At 39.6% G+C, this 19231-nt stretch overlaps 1 protein-coding gene across 7 annotated transcripts in view; it reads right to left on the bottom strand.

Moving 5' to 3' along the window:
* The window catches only part of dgkb (diacylglycerol kinase, beta), a 63199-nt gene that overhangs the window by 21171 nt on the left and 22797 nt on the right, over positions 1–19231 (bottom strand). For 4 of the 7 annotated variants that reach the window (XM_054621053.1, XM_054621052.1, XM_054621049.1 and 1 more), the window contains 7 exons: positions 18683–18784; positions 16188–16261; positions 15473–15547; positions 11718–11803; positions 11008–11097; positions 10078–10238; positions 2922–2986 (listed from right to left, as the gene is read on the bottom strand). In XM_054621053.1, the coding sequence (XP_054477028.1) occupies positions 2922–2986; positions 10078–10238; positions 11008–11097; positions 11718–11803; positions 15473–15547; positions 16188–16261; positions 18683–18784 (653 nt within the window). Of the gene's footprint in view, positions 1–2921; positions 2987–10077; positions 10239–11007; positions 11098–11717; positions 11804–15472; positions 15548–16187; positions 16262–18682; positions 18851–19231 lie in introns of all 7 variants that reach the window. The other 3 variants (XM_054621050.1, XM_054621048.1, XM_054621054.1) reach the window with 2 other exon arrangements.

Genomic DNA, 19231 nt, shown 5'->3' on the forward strand with positions numbered 1-19231 from the left:
TAATAGCTGAATATATTAAACTTTTTACTGGATCTAATTGAAAGATTGTTTTTCATAATTTTCCGCTTTGTTGTTTATTTAATTTGCAGGTCTGTCTGTTGTTCTGGATTGAAAAGTGGGATAATTATTATTGTATCGTCACCATTGTTGTTTTAATTATAATTTTTTCTGTCTCTGTCGTTGGCCCTCTTATGAAAAAGCTTGACTATTAGTGCTTCCAGCACATTTATGTAGAAGTGAGTTTCACAGTGCTTAAAGGTTGACAAAAACTCATCAAAAACATCATTCCTTTCATTCATTCTTCACAAAAACATACTTATTGCAGATAAAAGTGAGACACTCTCCCTCCATTGTCATTGAAGTTCCTGCGTTTGAGCTTCAAGCTGCATTAAAATGACTCCATGATAAGTTGCAATACGCTTCCACTGGACACGAGCCCTTTGGACAAATCCAACAAAATCTATGCTACCTTGAAAAACTATAATCATGCATTATTGAATTGGCAAAGGATAGTGTGTAATAGAGAGATCCTAAACCCATTCCCCCTCCTGAATAATTCATTGAATTCAAATAACAGACGGAATCATTTTCTTAAAATATCTAAATCATTTTTCACAAAAAGGCTTAAAACAAGAGAGTAAAACAACAGGGATGCAGCCGGTGTGTGTAGATCTGGAGAGTGACTGAGTGGGATAAACAATACTGAAGCAGGACAAATGGTTCCTAACAATGACATGGCGATGACTTCCTAACACTCTCTTTGTTTAATCAGGAAATTCAGAGTCGGTATCTTTACAGTAGGCCCCTCCCTCGTAACCATCGGTAACCATCATACGACTGAAACCCCCCTCCACTTCCCTTTGGACCGTTTCGCCGGCATATCTGCATGATCGAGCAACAAGCAGCAGAAGGATAGTTGGCTAAATGTTGTACTAAGACCAGGGTAAAATATGATAATGAGTACAAATGGGATTATTAGGAGGCTGTGTGTCATCAGTCTGACTGATCCACGATGTCAAACTAGCCAAGCAAATTCAATTAGGCCTGCAATTACTCCCTGGCGCTAGTGGAGACGTATGGGAGACGTTAAATATTGATGGAAACATAGATGCCACGTTTGTTCATCTCCAAAGGTGAACGCATCTCCTCGAGGTAATCACAAATGCTAAATATGACGCCGGTCCATTCGTCATGCTGAGCTCCGGAGTGGAATCACTGTGTGTTGTCATGAAGAGGGAAAACAGACGGGCTGCAAATGTTCTGTAGGTTTGTTTGTTTAGACTGCAAGAGCATCTTCTTTCACCCTTTTTAGAAATGGAGACTTATGTCCATCATGGGCTTTAGTTTGAAAATAAACGACAGAACATTTATGTCAATAAGCCTACAAACATTTACCCCTACACAAAGAAAAGTGGACTAAAACCAGCACCAGAAGACGATTTTTGATTCTGAAGACGTCACTCTGGTCTCCTGAAAATGTTTTAAATAATCTCAGTGTCTCAACAAATATGAATGAGAAATTACTTTTATGTTCCCCTTCAACTTAAAAGCTTCATGTTTTATCACAAACCTGTGCAGTCACAATAATGAAGGTGTCATTGGACAATGCAGGTACAGTAGACAACTGAAAATACTTTTGCCCTTTGGTACTCCATTTGTTAGATTTCAAATTCCTCATGAGCATTATTGTTACCAATAAAATATTTTGTGAAAACTCCCACAATCTTTATTCTAATATGTTTTATGTTGTAAGTTTTATTTCACAAGGATTTTGGACTGAATCCAGAATATGATAACGAGTTCAGATCATAGACCATATATAAGAAGTGGAGGGACCCATTGGTTTGTGGATTGCCGTTTTGAAGCCTTGAGTTTGGTATTTTGGTCGCCATCTTGGATTATGTCCGTCGCCATGTTGGTTTATTTGAAACCAATGAAAGGAAGACCACATTTGGTGAAGGAGTGACGTAGACGTATACCGCTCTGTTAGGAGAGCAACCTGTCCATCACAATGTAGCCCCGCCCTAAAACATACTCTTCTTCATGGTCTGTTTGACTCTAAATGGACCATCATTTACTAAATGAACATCATGCTGTATTGTAGACTTGAAACTAGCGATTGAGACCATAAACTCATGTTTACAATGTTTACTGAAGGAATAAATCAAGAGAGAGGTAGATTCATTTTCTCATAGACTTCTTTTTTCAAACCGAGGTGTCGCCCCCTGATGGACAGTAGAGAGAATGCAAGTTTAAGGCACTTCCGCATTGGCTTCTCTCTTCAGAGACAGAGGTTGCTGCTTGGTACAGATAGAACATCATATGTGGAAAATAACTGGAACGCGCAATTCAAATCAAACATACAGATTCACAGGTTGTTTCAAACTATAGGTTAAGGGTTTAGCAATTTTTTCTTTCTTATTGGAACCAATTTCTGGAATTGCGCTCTTATTTTGATGAACCATTTCCAAGTCAGAAGGGATGCTTCAACTTTACTGTACAAGTAAAGAAGCAATGCAGACTGGCCTTGCACAGCCCTGAACGGCATAATGTATCATTAGAACTGGACTTAAAACTTGAAAACTTGAAGGAAAATTATTTTCTGAGTGCATCAGCCAGAGCACATGCTCAGTGTGCTTCTAGTGTTTCTTCTGCTGGCCAACTTTCCCCTCTACGTCCATACAAATTTAACACACAAAAACTTCTATGCACCTTTTACTCTAGGTAACGTTTGTGACCCCAGAAGGAAACCGGGAGAGGGCAATGAAAAACATGAGTCTCCTGGGAAAACCAGAAGTGTTGGTAAGTGTGAATTTTATTGCATAACTTTATGGTTTTATGGACCCTGAGGACAGAACAGTTGGGAACTCCTGGGTTTCAAACATTACCTATTCTATACAAACAAAAAAAAGCAAGCTTACCTGCTGTTGAACTTCTCAGGATGCTTCTCCCTCATAACATGGAAGCGATGTGCAATGGAGGCATCCTGAAAGACAGAAACACATCTTAAGTTAGGGTGTTATGTTGCAAGTGGTTCTCACCTCCTCAAACTTCAAACCTGCAGGTTGGGCCTCCTTGCTGTGAATACTCAAATTACCTAACAATGTAGGAGCTCCTGTTGCAGCTCATGAAATTTGGAGATGCTAACATGTAAAGCTACTCAACACCCACAACAGAAGTATAACTATTTGCCTTTACATCCAAGGCAACTTCTTCCTCATTAGCTAACTTCCCCAACTACACCTTGCTTGTCCCTTGTGTATATTCCTATAAGATGAAAGAAGCTGTGTGCAGGAGGTGGCAGCGGGGTTGAACCTGGGATGGGGAGGTATTGACAGAAAGCCTGATGAACAGCACGCTGTCTCCACACAGGCTAATTAATTAAACACATTGTGAGTAATCACAGCTCCCAGCCAACCTACAGGGTGCTGCCGACACCACGGCAACCAAGTTGTTTTCTCTCCCCTCTCTCTTTCTCTCTACATATATGTCACTTTCGCCTTTCCCCTCACCCTTTCTGACTCCCCCGTCTCTCCGTCTTACTGTGCCGTGGGGCATAAAGGGCAGCCTCATTCCAGTTCTTTGGTGTTACGGTGATACAGTTCATGTTACATATGTTAGGGTGGTGTGACTGACGGAGACGCTTCACCAGTAACACCATCACCATCTGGTAAGGCTGTTATCTCGTATTGAAGCGTTAACTTAAAAACAACCGAGCCGCCAGAAAAGAAATTGCATTGTTAAGAAGTCTCAAATCTAACCACACCCAACTGTGATGTCACGATGTCCTGGAGTACACCTGTACATCACAGCAGCAGGGTCGCAAGTGAAACCACTGGTGCTCAGCAAAGACAAGATTTTGTGGAGGTGTTAAGTTACTCTTTAAGACAAGTTAAAAGGTCACTTCTTCCTGCTATCTCAAGAAAAAGTAAAGGACTCTTATGGAGCCAGTATAAACAGGAGTAATGATTTCAGCAAACAAAACCAGTTTCAATGTTCACGTGGGTACCTGACTGTGCACAATTGTGAACTTATCCTTTAGTGTCCTTCAAGGAGCTGCTCCTTATGTAGATATGAAGGGCTCATTCTAAGCTAACGGAAACACAAGAATTTAAATGAATATTATATTCCATCTCTGCTAATAAATCCCCCTAATGTTACATAGTGTACCTTTAAATAAGCCGTTATCTGCAAAATGCATGGCGACCATAATGCAGACATCAAGATAATGAGAGTATATCAATACCAAGTGATCAGTTGTCATCGTAATGTATTACCAGGAGTTAATGCAACTCTGTCTCCTTCAAAATTACGTTGAACTAAACTCCACTCTCAATCACGGTTCCAGGGGACAAAAAGTCTCCTGTAGCAGCGTCAAACAATTTGAATCACTGGTTAATGTCGTCAATTTAAATAAAACTAAAAACACTGCAAAACTACTTAGGTTAGGTTTAGTATAAAACATCATGGTTTGGTTTAAATTCACTACAAAATTGGAAATGCAACTTAAGAAAATGCAACACAACATTTCTACATGGTTATGTTAAGGTAACAGAAGTACTTGGTTCACATGGGACACAAACAGCAGTCCCCTGAGGGAAAATCCTCATTTTTGATATTAAAAAATAAAACATCCATGACAAAATCTGTTTCTCTCAAAACATAATTCACAATGCGGTTTGGTTGTTTGAGAACGTAATTTATGGGAGACAGGTTTGGTTAATGTTGAGACGTATTAGTTGTGCACAAAGGTGATCAAGTTTCAACAATGTTTTATTTGGGATTTTAAGGAAGTTTCATGGATTAAATGATTTGACTTTAGTGAATTTTTTTTTTTTTAACAGAGTGAAAGGTGCAAGACACGAGATTGGGAGCATTTCGACTGCCTATCAATGGTTCTCAGCATGGCGTGCAGCAAACGGTGCTAACACAATCATGCCTCGCCGACAGATTGTGAAGTCTGAGGTAATGAACTACAGAGGGACTCTGAAATTTCCTTTAATTTACACTTCTAAGTCAGTGTCAGCAGAAAAACGCTGGCAAGGCCTTCTCAGGAAACTCAAACTTCTCAGGAAGGAGTGAGAGATAGTTGCTCTAAACTTCTTGGGCTTGTTCCTCTCCTCCTCCTCCACCTCCTCCACCTCTTCCTCCTCCCCTCTCCTCTACTGAAGCAATCTGTTTTGACCCGCTCCATTTTGAGTGGCACTACACTACAGGGAAGACCCCCTGCTAGCTCTCTGTACAGAAATTTAGGAGAAGCCAAAAGAGGAAAAAAAAAAAAAAAAAAAAATCAATGGCGCTTCTCTTGATGTCTCTTCAAGACGCTGTACACTGAAGACCAAAAGAATTCTTCAAGATCCCCGCAGACTCACCTCACGCTTCCACCGCGAGCCAAAAAGGCGAGATGATGGATATATCTGAGAGACGGTAACTTGATTTTCTTACAAACAGGACAATAGCTGCAAACAAGAGAGCAAAAGCGAGGAGAGGTTGTCTCCCCTTTGGTTTGGGCTCTATTATCTGAGATCTGTACAAGTGGAGCTGTGGCTTTTGCAACAGTGTACAGCGATTTCAAGCAGCCAGCAGTGGATGAAGGCCTTTGTGGTTCTACATGGATGCAGCGTTTGTGTGCTTTTAAAATAAAACTGCTCAACACGGCAATGTAGCTAAAATCAACATCACAAAGAATATATTAATATTTTAGAATATATTTTTCAGTATGGATATATATCAAAACATGGCAGAGACACAAAATTACATAATTAATTAAATTAAAAACAGTACAAACAAAACTTAACTTATTGGATGTTTCTTTTGGAAATAGAAACCACATTAAAAAAACATACAAAAATGATAATAATAAATAGAGAAATTCATAAAAATGATATCATTCTAATTTTCTTTATTTTGAGACTATTTGTGACTGAATTTAATAAAACAATAAAAAAAAAAACATGTTAAGCGTATTGGAAAATTGCACTATTCATCTTTTGGCAGCTCCAACCTGAAGAACAACCGAACAGCAATCTTGTTTTGTCTCTCCTCAAGTGTTTGACTTCTCACTCTGCTCCAGGGGTAGACTATGACAACATAAGGTGAGGTTAGAGGTGCAGACCTGAAATAATGTTTTATGTTCATACATGTGTGATTAAAAGTAAATACATGGAGTGGCTGAAATTTGTGAATTTTGTCCAAAATTTTCAACTCCAATGTGACAACATGCCCCAACGACTGTTCCTTGACATGTTCTCCTCGCTAAATGTTTATCAAGCTTTATCTAATAAGGCCAGTTTGTAGAATTTGAACTGGAAAAAAACCTCCCTCAATTTTATTTGAGAAGTTGCTACTTTAGGCAAATTAGGCTTAATTAATAAGCAATTTAGTCCTCAAATAAAAAGCAGTCAAGAAAAAAAAGGTCCATTAGGTAGCAGTTCTGGAGTTTTGATCAAATCACACAATGTTCAAATTATCATTTTTCTAAGCGCTGTAACCACATTTTTGACTTTTCATGTTGGGATAAAAATAATCAGGTTCAAATGCATTCTTGAGAATCTGCTGATGAAGATCATGTGATGTAACTGAGAGCTCCAGAACAGCTACTGAATGGGTTGACAAGGTTGAGAATGAGCTTTGAATCTTTTAAGCTAACATGGACGAAAACACCTTTTTAACAACTCCATAACTGGACCAACATCGTCCACTCAAGAAGATCATGTGAAGTGATTAAAAGCTCCAAATGATCCACTAAATGTATACAAATTCCCTTTTTTCTCTTATGAATGAAGACATTAAAAACTTAAAATCATCTGGAGCCTTACTTAAAAAAACAAAACCGTACAATTTGAATAAAGGGGTGTCAACACATGTCGGACACATTACAATCTTCTTGACCCCCTCACGGCAGCGAGACGTCCTCAGCTCACACTCTCTCTCTCTCTCTCTCTCACTCCCCCTAGCTGCCCTCAAATAATTACCAATGTAAAAATCTGGCACCCAAATTAATACAGGACATGTGTAATGTCCTCTCATAGCTCAAAGTTTAGTCCAATTATGAGTGGGCCCCAGCGGTTTGATGTGCCTTTCACTACGGGGGAGAGTAATGGCTTTGACAGGAGCGCCGGGGTCATTAGGGCGACTGACTGCATTATGGTAGTGGAGCGCTCAGTGATTAGTTCTGTCTCTCACCCCTGGCCCTGATTGAGATCATTACACTTCACGTCACTTCCACATCCTCCCAAAGGGATGGCGGCCATTAATTCTCAATCCAACTGGGCCGTGGCAGAAGGTTAGGTTGGAAGAATTTACCCTCCCCAAAAAAAGAGATGTCTTCTTCTTTTTTTGGGGGGGGAATCACCTGAATTCTTGGATTGAAATGACTTGAAATGAAATGAGTTTCCGTTTGCTGGTGATTAGAGAGGAATGAGAGCAATCAGACAAAGATATGTAGAAGTTCTCTCTGAATGACTTCAGATTCGAGCTCACGTCGGCGGCGACACTCTTGCTGATCTCTTGGTTTCGACGGCGTCATTACAGAAACAATCTACGCTCCATCTGCATAATCTCTGAGGTAATTACCAGCTTGACTTGTCGCGTAATCTTTATTGTCATTTTTTTGTTTTCGTTCCAACGGAAAGCAAAAAAAAAAAAAAAAAAAAAAGGATTTGATACAAAAATGTGTCATGAAATATTATATCACACTCAAACCCACAGAGAGCTCAAAGTCTTCTTAATCCCCCCACGAACAACTTCATTTGTCATCATCACGCCTGCCGGGTGCTAATCCCACTAACAGAGCAGAGACAATAGAGGTTATAATGACTTCATGAACCAGCCAGGCCAAAGCTGCTTTCCTCGGTTCAGCAAGAAGGAATCAACCGCTCACACACAAGCAGGAAAACTTACTGGTATTTCAAGGGCATTGTAGCTTTAGTTCACTGTATGTATTTAAAAAAAGGTTACGTTAAGAAACGTTTTGATTTTTAAAATACTCAGTGAGTTTCTACTTACGGAAAACCAACATTCTCAAAGCTCCTCATACACACACACACACTCGTTTTGTGTGTTTTAAAGACGTTATATAAATGAAGCTAATTTGATAGTGCTGTCCAAAAGAAGCTCTGAGCCATGCCAAGAGACAACTTATGTACGAAATCAACGTATGATATCTTTCGACAAGTTTCGACTTTTCATTTTTCGGGCATTTTCCTACGAAAGCCTGCAGCACGTGTCAATTTCGTTAGGTTCAGGCAACAAAACTTCTTGGCCATATTTAGGAAAAGATTGTAATTTGGAATAAAACAACTGTGAAGTACGCAAGATACGTGTAAAAAAAAAAAAAAAAAAAAACAGCCTGACTAAATCTTACAAACAAATATTGTTTGAAACATGTTTGTTTGAAAATCTATACTGGCAAATTTAATACACTCGAACTTCATGTAGCATGTTGAGAGATTTATTTCCCACTGTAGCCACTTAGCCCTGTATGTTCTGCAGACATGATGACAGCCAGTGTTCCCTTCCATCACAATGTTAACAAGACCCGTCCGCTAAACTCCTCCGACATGGTCATTAGGGGCCCAGGCTGGAGGTGTTATTCAACTAACATTTGTGAGGCCATGCATCACTTATGTGGCCGCCGCAGTCCGTACGAACCTCGCCACATCAGGTGGCTCCCTCCGCTGCCACCTGCAAATGTCAATTACCATATTTCCCCCCTGACATTTATCAGTAATGGCTATCATGAGCTACGTGAAATCAGTGTCATTATGTTGGAGATGGACAGGGGGAGACGGATCACGGGGGGGGGGGGTTCTGACGGCTGCGTAACGCCATGCAAAGACGCAACAAGGCTTGTTTATCAATCGGAGGTGGTTGAGGCTTGAGCACATCTCAATAAGCTCCTAACCAGAATGTGGTCAAAACAAATAAATTGACTGATTATGCTGTTACTGCATTTTTTTTTTTCCCTTTAAAGAGTTGTCGAGGTGGTGAATGACATTTTTAGTGCGTCGCTCCATCCTTCTTTTGTTCTGTTGGGTTAAGCTGTTTATTTGCACCTCTGTTATTCAGCGGCTGAGACTTCGTCAACACGATTAAACTTAACTCTGGTGTGAAAGGTTTGAAAAGCTGCCATATGCTCCTTCCAGCAGCGGTAAACACGTGTGCCATTACTGTAACCCTGCAGTCACAGCCAGGTGAGGTTTGTGATATCAGTGTGCTTTAAAATATACTGTAAAAAGAATAAGGTATACCAGACAGAGAGGTGAAATCTGGCATTAAATGTAGTTCCAATACATCTTAAAAATATGAGGGGGAATATGAAAGAAGAGGTACTCTAGCTATACAGCTTTTTGTTCCATGATGGTGCAACAACTAATGAGATAATAAGTCAATTAAAGAGGTTAACAAAAACCTACTTTGTGATATTGTACAATTCAGATTTGCGAGTTTTAAAATAAATCCAAATGTAATGCTATACTAACAACTGGATCAAATTTTGATCAAACTTACTATACACAATACTAAATATTTTACTGTATTATAACAGGGTGCATATATAAGCTCTTTTTTTTCTCTAATTGGGAGTTGGTTACATTTGACACTAAGAAAGTGAGACTTTCTGAGTTTAGAGGCCTTTTTTGGAACATGGTTGATTTGTTTCTGAGCTTTTGCAGCTCAAATAAAGGCATCAACCAATCATCTTGTTTGGAACGCCCATTTTTGTGAAACAACAAAAACAAAGGATCCATAATCTGAACTAGGATGGCAAACTCTGTTACTCCTTTCAACCTTGACCATTCCTACCTTTCACAATAAAAGACACGATAATAGACATACTATAATATTCAAAGTTGAGTATTTTGTATTTTTGTATCTGTTATGTGTCCCGCCCCCGTTGTGTAAAGGCCTTAAGACGATCTTCTGGGTAGTTTTTGATGGAAACCCGTCACTCCAACAAGAGAAAACTTAAAGTATGAACCACTCATAAAGGAGAGTAAAGAGGTATGATTTAAATATATATAAAGATTCATATTCTGCCTCATCAGGCCTATGAACACTGACTGAAGTCGGACTCACCACTCCGATGGAGAAGTAGTTGTTTACGATACTGTAAGGCACCGGGTCTCCTCGCTCCTCCTTGTCGGTGGGCGTGACGTCGATCTTCCAGCGATCCAGCATCATCTCCGAACTGTTCTCGATGTCGCGCACAATCTTCAGGAGGCTCTCGCCCTCATAGCCTCAGGAAAACAAACCATGAGACGTGTGTTACTGCGAGTCTAGAACAACTTTTACTACTTTTAGGTTACTTAAATGAGTAAAAGAAACTTCCTGTGAATTCATCCTGGTTAATAACTTTGTAGGGCTGATACTGGCTGTTTAATTTGATCAGACATAGAATTCTAACCAGAGCTTCAGAAATCAAAAGCAAAAAAAAAGATATTATAATTCAGTAAAGGTGAATTCCACTTTAACTTTAACTATAAAAGCTATTTAACTAATAAAACTATTATTTACTTTAACTGATTTTTATGTAATGCACAACAGAGCAGTTTTTTAAAGCTCTAATTTATCAAAGATTTTGTTCCTTAAAAGTATTTCAAGTTGAGTTGTGTAGAGTTTCAAAATAAGAGTTTCCAGATGTTTCCCGAATATATTATAAAAAAATACCAATATTGGCTTTAAAAATGTTTCTACTTAACTGTACCCCATATATTTACCCGACGTAGTTTAATGCTCAATTAATCGCTCAGTCAATTGTCTACTTTAATAATCAAATCATTGTTTAAGTCACCTTTTGATTTCCAGTTTTTCTAATGTGAATATTTGCAATTTGCTCCCTTTCTCTGTTTTACATGATTGTAAACTGAATCTCTCTACTTAAAACAATGATAATAATAATTACGATATGACGTTTGGCTAAAGTATTGTATATTCTTAAACCATGGATGTAATGAGGAGCATTGAGGCCATGTATTTCACTGCAACGTTTCTTTCTGCTGTCAGTACCTCCTCCCCATCGCAGACATCTTGCCAGGTCGTTGCCCGTGCCGAGGGGAAGTATACACACAGGGGGGTTTCTGTCCAGGTTGGCCTTATCTGGAACAGCGGGACAAATATCACAACACCAGAACAAACCAAGGAAACAAAACTCACCGCGAAGACTTGCAAAGAAAGCATCAAATCCATTTTGCAGCCCCACTTGTGCAACTACAAGTCAATATGAGCGTCCAGTGGTACAGTCTATTTCAAGAAATGGTTATTACCTCTCTTTGTTTTGATTGATAAAAAATTGAGGCAATTTTTCAAAGCCAGAACACGTCCTCAAGACCAAATAAAGAAGGCCAGGTAGTTTTTTTTCCTCCCCTCAAATGATGAGTTGTATGTTGTTTTCCAACTCACGTAATCATCCCACTTTACCACCCTTGAATACGCAGGCTCGGACATAATGAAAGTGTTTATATACAAACCATAAAGTACGCTTTACTAACTCAGGCTGAACAAGAGCTGCTGCTGGCTTTGAAAAACTAATACAAATAAATGTAATTTTGCCAAAAAAAAGAAATGGAGTGTTTAAGTTCCACCATGTTGTAGGTTATCAGCAACGGAAGACAGTTTGAGTTGAAATCACCTCGGGAGGTTTGGGAGTTTGTAATGTGTGTAAAATAATTAATAGGAACAGATTTTTGATCATATAAAATGTCCGATAAATTCTGTACCTATGAAGTCCAGGATCCAGCCCACGGTGCCGTCCCCTCCGCACGCCAGCACTCTGAAATCAGGAACATCTCTGAAGAAGTTCAGTCTGCAAACAAACAAACACATAGTCCGCTCTGCACATTACTGCCACTAAGTCGTTTCTCACTTTGGATTTTTATTGTGTAACTGTGTAACGAAAAATCTACAGAAAAATGTTCTGTGCTTATTTAGAAATCATCATTGCTGTGGGGAACACTTTTTATATTTATCTCTTTGATGATGAATTATAAACCATTTTCTTTTCTTATGCTTGTTATATTTTCAGTTGGGAAATGAAGGGTCTCAAAATGTTTTGTTCTTCTGCTGATATAAGGTTGAAGGATTTAACATTTTGTTGAGGTGGCTTTACTTCCTCATCGTCTCACACTGCTGTGTTTGTAAAAATAATAAAAATAAAGACTTTATTGTGACCCAATATGTAGAAAGACGTTAAGGTGATAACTCTTCAGTTTGCCATGACCTAATCTCGCACATTTTTTAGTGGCAACTAACAGTTAGGTTGCAGATTGCAACCAACTAAATACCCCTCCGCTCACTCCTCCCCTAACAACCTTGTAGGAAAACTACGTTGGCCTTCAGGTAAAAACGCAAAAGGCTCTCTTTCACTTCAGTGTTTTGTTTGTCCCTTCTGGGCTCCTGTATAATCATGGAGGTGCAACATAGTGGACTGTTGATATAAAGGTCTCATTCTAAGGTGATGAAAACAGAACTTAATTTGAGGTAATTAATGAGTAATGAAAACATAGTCATGATTATATTTATTTCTTCCATTAAATCCTCTTAATCCTACACACAGCTCCTTTAAAACATATTTGCAGCTGGGTAAATGGCAATGTTTCATTTTCTGGGGATTTCTGAAACATATCAGCTCAAAATGAGTCATACAATTAGGAAAAGTCATAAAGTATCAGGCTGATAAAACAAATATAAGGAAGCTGTCCAAGTAATCTAAGTAAGGACACTGAAGAGGACATAAGGGTCAAGATTGGAATACATTTTTTACAATTATATGAATGGTTTCTATTTTCACTCAACCTATATCTTTTTTTCTTAAAATTGATTTTGTAAATCCAGTTGATCAAAAAGTAAAATATTAAACTGACTCTTAAGCGCATAAAAAGGAACCTTGTTGTCGAAATGTCACTTTATGGAATAAATCATTCTGACCTGTTCAATGCCTTCTTTAAAAGTGTTATACCTGTTATTCTCTCTCATGTCATAATTGAAGACAAGGAATGAGTCATTTCTTTTCTTTCAATTAAAAAAAGAAAAGTGGTTTGATCTGGTGTTAAAAGAAATGAAGATTACTTAAGACATACCAGCTCTTCTCTCACCAATAAAAGAAAAGTGTTAAGTGTTCACATGACAGATCTGTGTGCAGATCCTATCTTTGAGCCCACTGCTTCACTGCTAACCCCCTCTAACCCCCCACAAAACAACACATGTCGCACAGACAATAACTCATCCGACGAGCTAGCCCGCCTGTTGGAGGGCTAATTGGATCATGACAGGCAATGTTCAGTCCAACTTCTTCCGTTCCTTCACAATAACAAAGCCCTAACTGAATGAGCCAGCCTCCGAGCCTCGTATGGCGGGTAAATGATTCGCTCAATTACTCTCCAACTGGGACTGCAAACCACATTAGACGCAAAACAGACGGCCGCGAACATGAAAGGCAACTTTGGGGATATTTAAATACCAAGAAACAAAACACTTAATTTGCCCCGATTGCATTAGCGAGGCTGCTAATTGACAGCAGTGCGTGCGGCTGCTTCGGCCTGCAGTGTCCGACGGTGACCGTTCACCTCTCTAATGTGTGCGGCCGTGCGTACACTTGACTAAATATTAACGAGGTTACAGCGGGGCGAGGTCATCTGGAATGCTGTCAGCTCTGAGGTGAAGCTCTGGCTTCAGCTCCAGACAGGCGGCGTCTCAGGCCACGTGCAGGGACATCAAGAGACGGGAGACAAAACAGTGGACACAAGGTCAGCCCTTCCCAAATAAATCGTGGGTGCTGCGTTGGCACAATCTGTGGGGTGAGAGCTGCTCCAGCTTCACGCGCAGGCAGTCGAAAAAAAAGGTTGTGTGCCGCTGTGTATTTATTTTTTATAAGCCGCAAAGAAGTCTGTGTTTCAGATCTAATCAAATCCAAACAACGTGGCGGCACGGCGAAGAGAGGCGGTCCTGTATGTTGCGTAGCGCCAAAGTGGTGGAGGAGCCTTATGCATGGAAATGATCCATTCATTTCTCTTAATCACAGATGTGAACCATAGGAAGCCCGGCGCCGCCTGCTCCTACAGCCCCGCGGTGAGCTGCTCGTCTGTATGCGCGATCACATGTGGGACAGTGAAGAGTGTCACCCGCCTCCATCCGTCAGTCATCGGTGTCACCCGCTCTCCGTTCCGCATGCAGCCTTATGCATATGGAGCCGCCGCTCGTCCGAGGCTACAGCATGATACGCTCGTCTCCAGGATTGGTTACGAGAGAGGCCCACCTCATTTGAGTCTGAGCTGCGTGAGGGAAGCGAGCGAGGGGTCTAATATTAAAAGGCCTCTCTTGCATGTGATGGAGGTTATTATTATTATTATTATTATTATTATTATTATTATGATATGTGAGCAGCCTGTAGATTATTAGCAGATACTGTATGATTTTGTCTCTTTCTTTTGATGTTTACCACAATTAATCTTCAAATTGAGTTTTTAAAAATATAGTGGAAGATACATTTATAATCTTTAAACTACATTTCTCATCTTGCTGCCTCAGAGAATGTTGCAACCACGAAAAAACAGTTATTTTTTGCATGGCATCTCTTGAGTTTTTGGCATTTTTAAATAAATGGAATAAAAGCTTTAGGAAAAGTAATGATGTATTTTTTTCAGTTTTGTTTTATTTATGGAGTTTTATGCGGCAATTGATTTGACTTATTAGATCTGAAATCTTTTTTTTATTAATAGATTTAACAACTTTTATGTTTGTTATAAAAGGACCCCTACACATTTTTTCAAGTCATTCTTTAAACAGTATTTGCATGTCCATAAACACAACAGTTGCTGTAATCATCTGTCCTGTTCATACCGGTCACCACATTTATTTTACAGCTTGAGTTACTTTATCTATCAAGATTGAAGAAACGACCCGTTAAACATTCTGCCCGACAAGTACTTTAATTTCAATACTTAAAGTACATTTTGCTGTTAATACTTTTACTTAAAGGACCAGTGTGTAGGATTTGGTGGCATCTAGTGGTGTGGTTACAGATTGCAACCAACTGAATACCCCTATGCTGGAAAACACTACGGTGGCCTTCAGGGAACCTAAGAATGTCCCGTTCTGGGCCTTTCAAACATGGCGGTGCAACATAGCAGACTCCATGAAGAGTCAATATGAAGGGCTCATTCTAAGCTAACAAAAAGACAACAATTCTTAGTTTCAGGTGATTTTACCCAAATAAAAACATAGTTATGAATATTATATTCCATTTCTGCTGAAAGATTCCCTGAAATGCTTCGCACTGTCCCTTTAAGTAAAATCTTTAAGACAAGACGTTCACTTAGAATGGACTTTTTTAGAGCAGTATTTCTATAAGTATTTCCTCCACCACTGCTTAATGGGGAGTATGAACAGGAGGAATGATAACAGCAAGCAAAATCTGCCTCAATGTATGTATCTGTACATTTCCTGTAAGTGATATTCATCTGAAAACATGACGTACCCTGGCATGGGTCCGTTCTTGGCCAGGTTGTACACCTGCCTCGGGTTCAGGAGATACTGGAACTTCCTGTAAATCCTGCAGGAGGGAAAATGCAGAAAGAGATCAGAAAAAAAGTCAAGACAACAAACAGAACAGTGACAGCGCAAACATTCAAAGATTAAAAACAAAATCATAGATGACACTTAAAAGAAAATGTGGTCTTAGTGTCAGATTTTGTCCTGTAAACGTCCAATCAGAGCGTGACAAGGCAGCGTACTGGGCAGCGGGGTGGGACATACCCAAAGACATACCCTTGAGGAGAAACCATTAGAAAGACTAATTCATTTTAATTTCAATTTCATTACATCAACTGGCTGAAGTCATATTTTGATCTCATAATTTAAACAAATGAGGGCCGGCGTAATAAAAGGAGTGAATGAATATGTTTCAGTAATAACCCAATTAGCCCTGGGTTAAAGAAAGGGGGACCGGCCAGAGACGTGACAGCGAGGAGAGGAGTGACAGGGAGGAGGAGAGGAGGAGGAGGAGGAGGAGGAGGAGGGGGTGTCTGTGGAGCGCCGGCGGTGAAGGCGGTCGATGCTCTCGTGTTTTTATTCAACTAAAGTAAGCCTGGAGCACTTGGCAGCCAGAGGCCACGCCGCCGCTCTCCCTCCGCGGCGGAGGAGCGGAGCTTCAGAGGCCTCTTGTAGCATGTTGAGACAGAGTGTGTACTTACCTCTCTCCCTGCTTCCCCCCGCTCTTCGGATTGACAAACACTAGCAGAGGATGAGTGCCCTCTATTGTTGTGATCTGAATGGGAGATGTCAAAACAAACCGTTGGTGTTTGGAGACTGCAGGATGCTTCACAGGAATTGACTTTCAAGCCATATCCCTGTGTGTGTTTTTTTTTTGTTTTTTTTGTTTCTTTTTTAAAAATCGAGTCCACGCGGCACTTCCAAGCAGTGCCAGTCATCGGATTCATTTCGTAGCTTTTCCCGTTTCGTGGAGTGGTACCTGGATGTACGGCAAAGTGTGGGCGCTCACCATTCTCTTTGCCCGAGTCCAAATCTAATCTTGTGTTAATTATAATATCTAATTATAAAAAGGAGAACAGTGATAAAGTCCTTAAAAATGTACTTCTACAGCAAAAACTTCAGAAAATAAATCACATAAATGTTCTTTTTTTTTGATTAGCTGGAGTAGTATAATCCAAGAATCCCATGAAAAGACAGAAAAAGCAATGTATAAGTCCGTATGTCAATCATTTCTGACTGTCCTACTATATCTGTGGTGCTCAGCTGTAAATCCTTCTTCCTGAAGTCACATCTGTAAAAATAACAGCTCACAATATATTTTGTTTAATCTAAAAAAAGGCTCAGTTATTTCTTCAAACAGCTGGGCACTGTAGTTTTTAATCAAACGTGACTCAAAGAACAGTTAAAGTACATTTGTTGGGGGACTATTTTGTATGGCGGATTAATACACATTAAGTGCTTTAGTGAGTATTTTCAGCAGCAGGGCGGTTTATGTGTGATTAATTGAAATTAAACTACAGTGTGTGTGTTCGTGGTGATGGAGGAACATCGAAGAAGGCTCATTGATGTGTTTTTAATAGTTTTTGTTCAACAAGATCAAGAAGATATCATAATAATGTTATTTGTTATGCTGATTTAATTGTTGATTTAAGTCATTTTAATGGATTTGTTGATAAAATAAAAAAATAAGGAATACAGCATGCAGAATATAGCACACTAACTAAATGATATGGTCCATATGCTCCAGTTTTGTAGCAGAAATTAAGGTTTTTCTTAGAAGTTCTCGTGGCAAATGATATTGGATTCAGGCCGGGTTTCAGTAAGCAGACAGCCGTGGATATACAGTACAGTAAAACGACCCATCCGTCTCTCAGCCAATCAATACTCTCAACCTGATAAATAATGATTCACAATTCAGTCGTAATAGTTATTTGTCACCGCTTCCAAATTGGCAGGGCAGTTTGTCTGGCGTGATGTGGGGAGAAAAGAAAGGGGGTTTGGACGGACAGAAAAAACCCAGCGGTGCCGGAGGCCGGACTCAAACCAGCTCTTATCCAGCGGGGCCCGGTTTGAATCGGGTCTTCTTTAGTCCGACAACTCGCCCCGTGCTCTCCCTGACACAGATGAAGCGCTTAACTCCCCCTGTCTGCTATCCCAGCAGGCCGAGGGTGAATTAATGAGCTCCCCGTCCTGTCCAGAGTGATCCATTACTTCCTGTAATTATAAATAATAATCTTGATTATTACGCTGGTTAGCCGGCGAGAGGCATAGATGGATGTGCCCGGGATATGATTCATCATATTTCTCTCCCAGCCACGCGCAGACGAGCAGTCGCCACAGACGGCGGCAGGTTTCCATCGCCGGCGTGCTGGCTGACAGATATGAGAGTGGATCTGAGCGGACGGGGCTCTGCTGGTTAATACTGATGACCAGCAGGGTCATCATGTGACCAACTGAAGGGGTTCATTTCTAAACAAAGGCCTGATGCATGAATACAAATACAGAAATAAATGTTGAGGCTGCTGGTTTATGATTGGTGCAGCAGAGAGGCCTCTTAACAAATATCAACAGTCCTGCCTGTTGGTTTTAAATTTAAATTTTTTGGATTCTGTTTATCACTTTTAAATCACTACATAGTCCAGCTCCTCTTTACATTGCAGGTCTTTAAACCCTTTATTCTGCACCAAAACGCCTCAGATCAGATCAGACGTTGTCAAAAGTTCAGGATTGAGACAAAGGGTTTTTAAATTTTAACGTTTTAGGGACTAACTCCTGCTCGGATCATATCAGCTGAGACAGTGCAACATTATTTTTTGAAATTCTATTTAAATCTTTGTCCTTTTCTATTTATTTATTTTTTAACGTTTGGCCACTCATTGAACCTCATAACTCCGCTTTTGAAAGTCGCTATGACGATAAAGTTTACTTACTTACTATGGCTTACTACTGAAATTGTGACTCACTTTATGACTCATTCTGACAATATATGTATAAATTGAGCATCAAGAGATGCAGTCTGGTGAAGATCTGGTGAAATATGTCCATGCTGTACCGCGTATTGGTTTTTGAAAAACTACAATTAGATTTAACAAAAATCTTAAAAAGTGTTTCTAATATCCAATTCTGCCAATTATTTTCTCACCAAATTATACCCTTTACGCAGGAGAACACAACACAGAGGTGAAATGTATCTCACCTGCAGCCCTTGGCCGTCCACTGTGACGGAGTTGGCTCTCTGCATCTTCCCTCTGCTCGACAGACTGGACCGGGAGTCCTTCCTCAGCGTCGACTGTCTCTCCTGGGGGTCAAAGGTCAAACGGTGGATCCATAAAGAGGGTGATTTTACAACACTAGGAAGACGTGACTTCATACAAAATGATTCATTAAACAAATTTAAATAAAAGGATGGCACTTATAAGAACATACATTTTTTTCTGCTTTAACTTCATTTAGATTAGTCTGAAACTCAAATATGAGCTTCTTCAAAATTATGAAGTTTTTTGTGATCTTCATCTAAGCCTGTTGATGTTGTTGTTTGTTTTGTACTTATTGTTGTAACTCATGATGTTGGCAATTAATATTATGACTTTTAATTCAACAAAAATGAACAAATAAATAACTAATAAATAAATGATTTAGTTTCTTTCCAACAGACTTTCATCCTTGGCTCAAAGCTTTGAAAGCTTAAGAAAATGAAGATAAATCACTTTATTTTATGAGGTCAAAATTTTTCAAATAATTCATT

This window comes from Anoplopoma fimbria, chromosome 20, assembly GCF_027596085.1.
Source record: "Anoplopoma fimbria isolate UVic2021 breed Golden Eagle Sablefish chromosome 20, Afim_UVic_2022, whole genome shotgun sequence".
NCBI lineage: Eukaryota > Metazoa > Chordata > Actinopteri > Perciformes > Anoplopomatidae > Anoplopoma > Anoplopoma fimbria.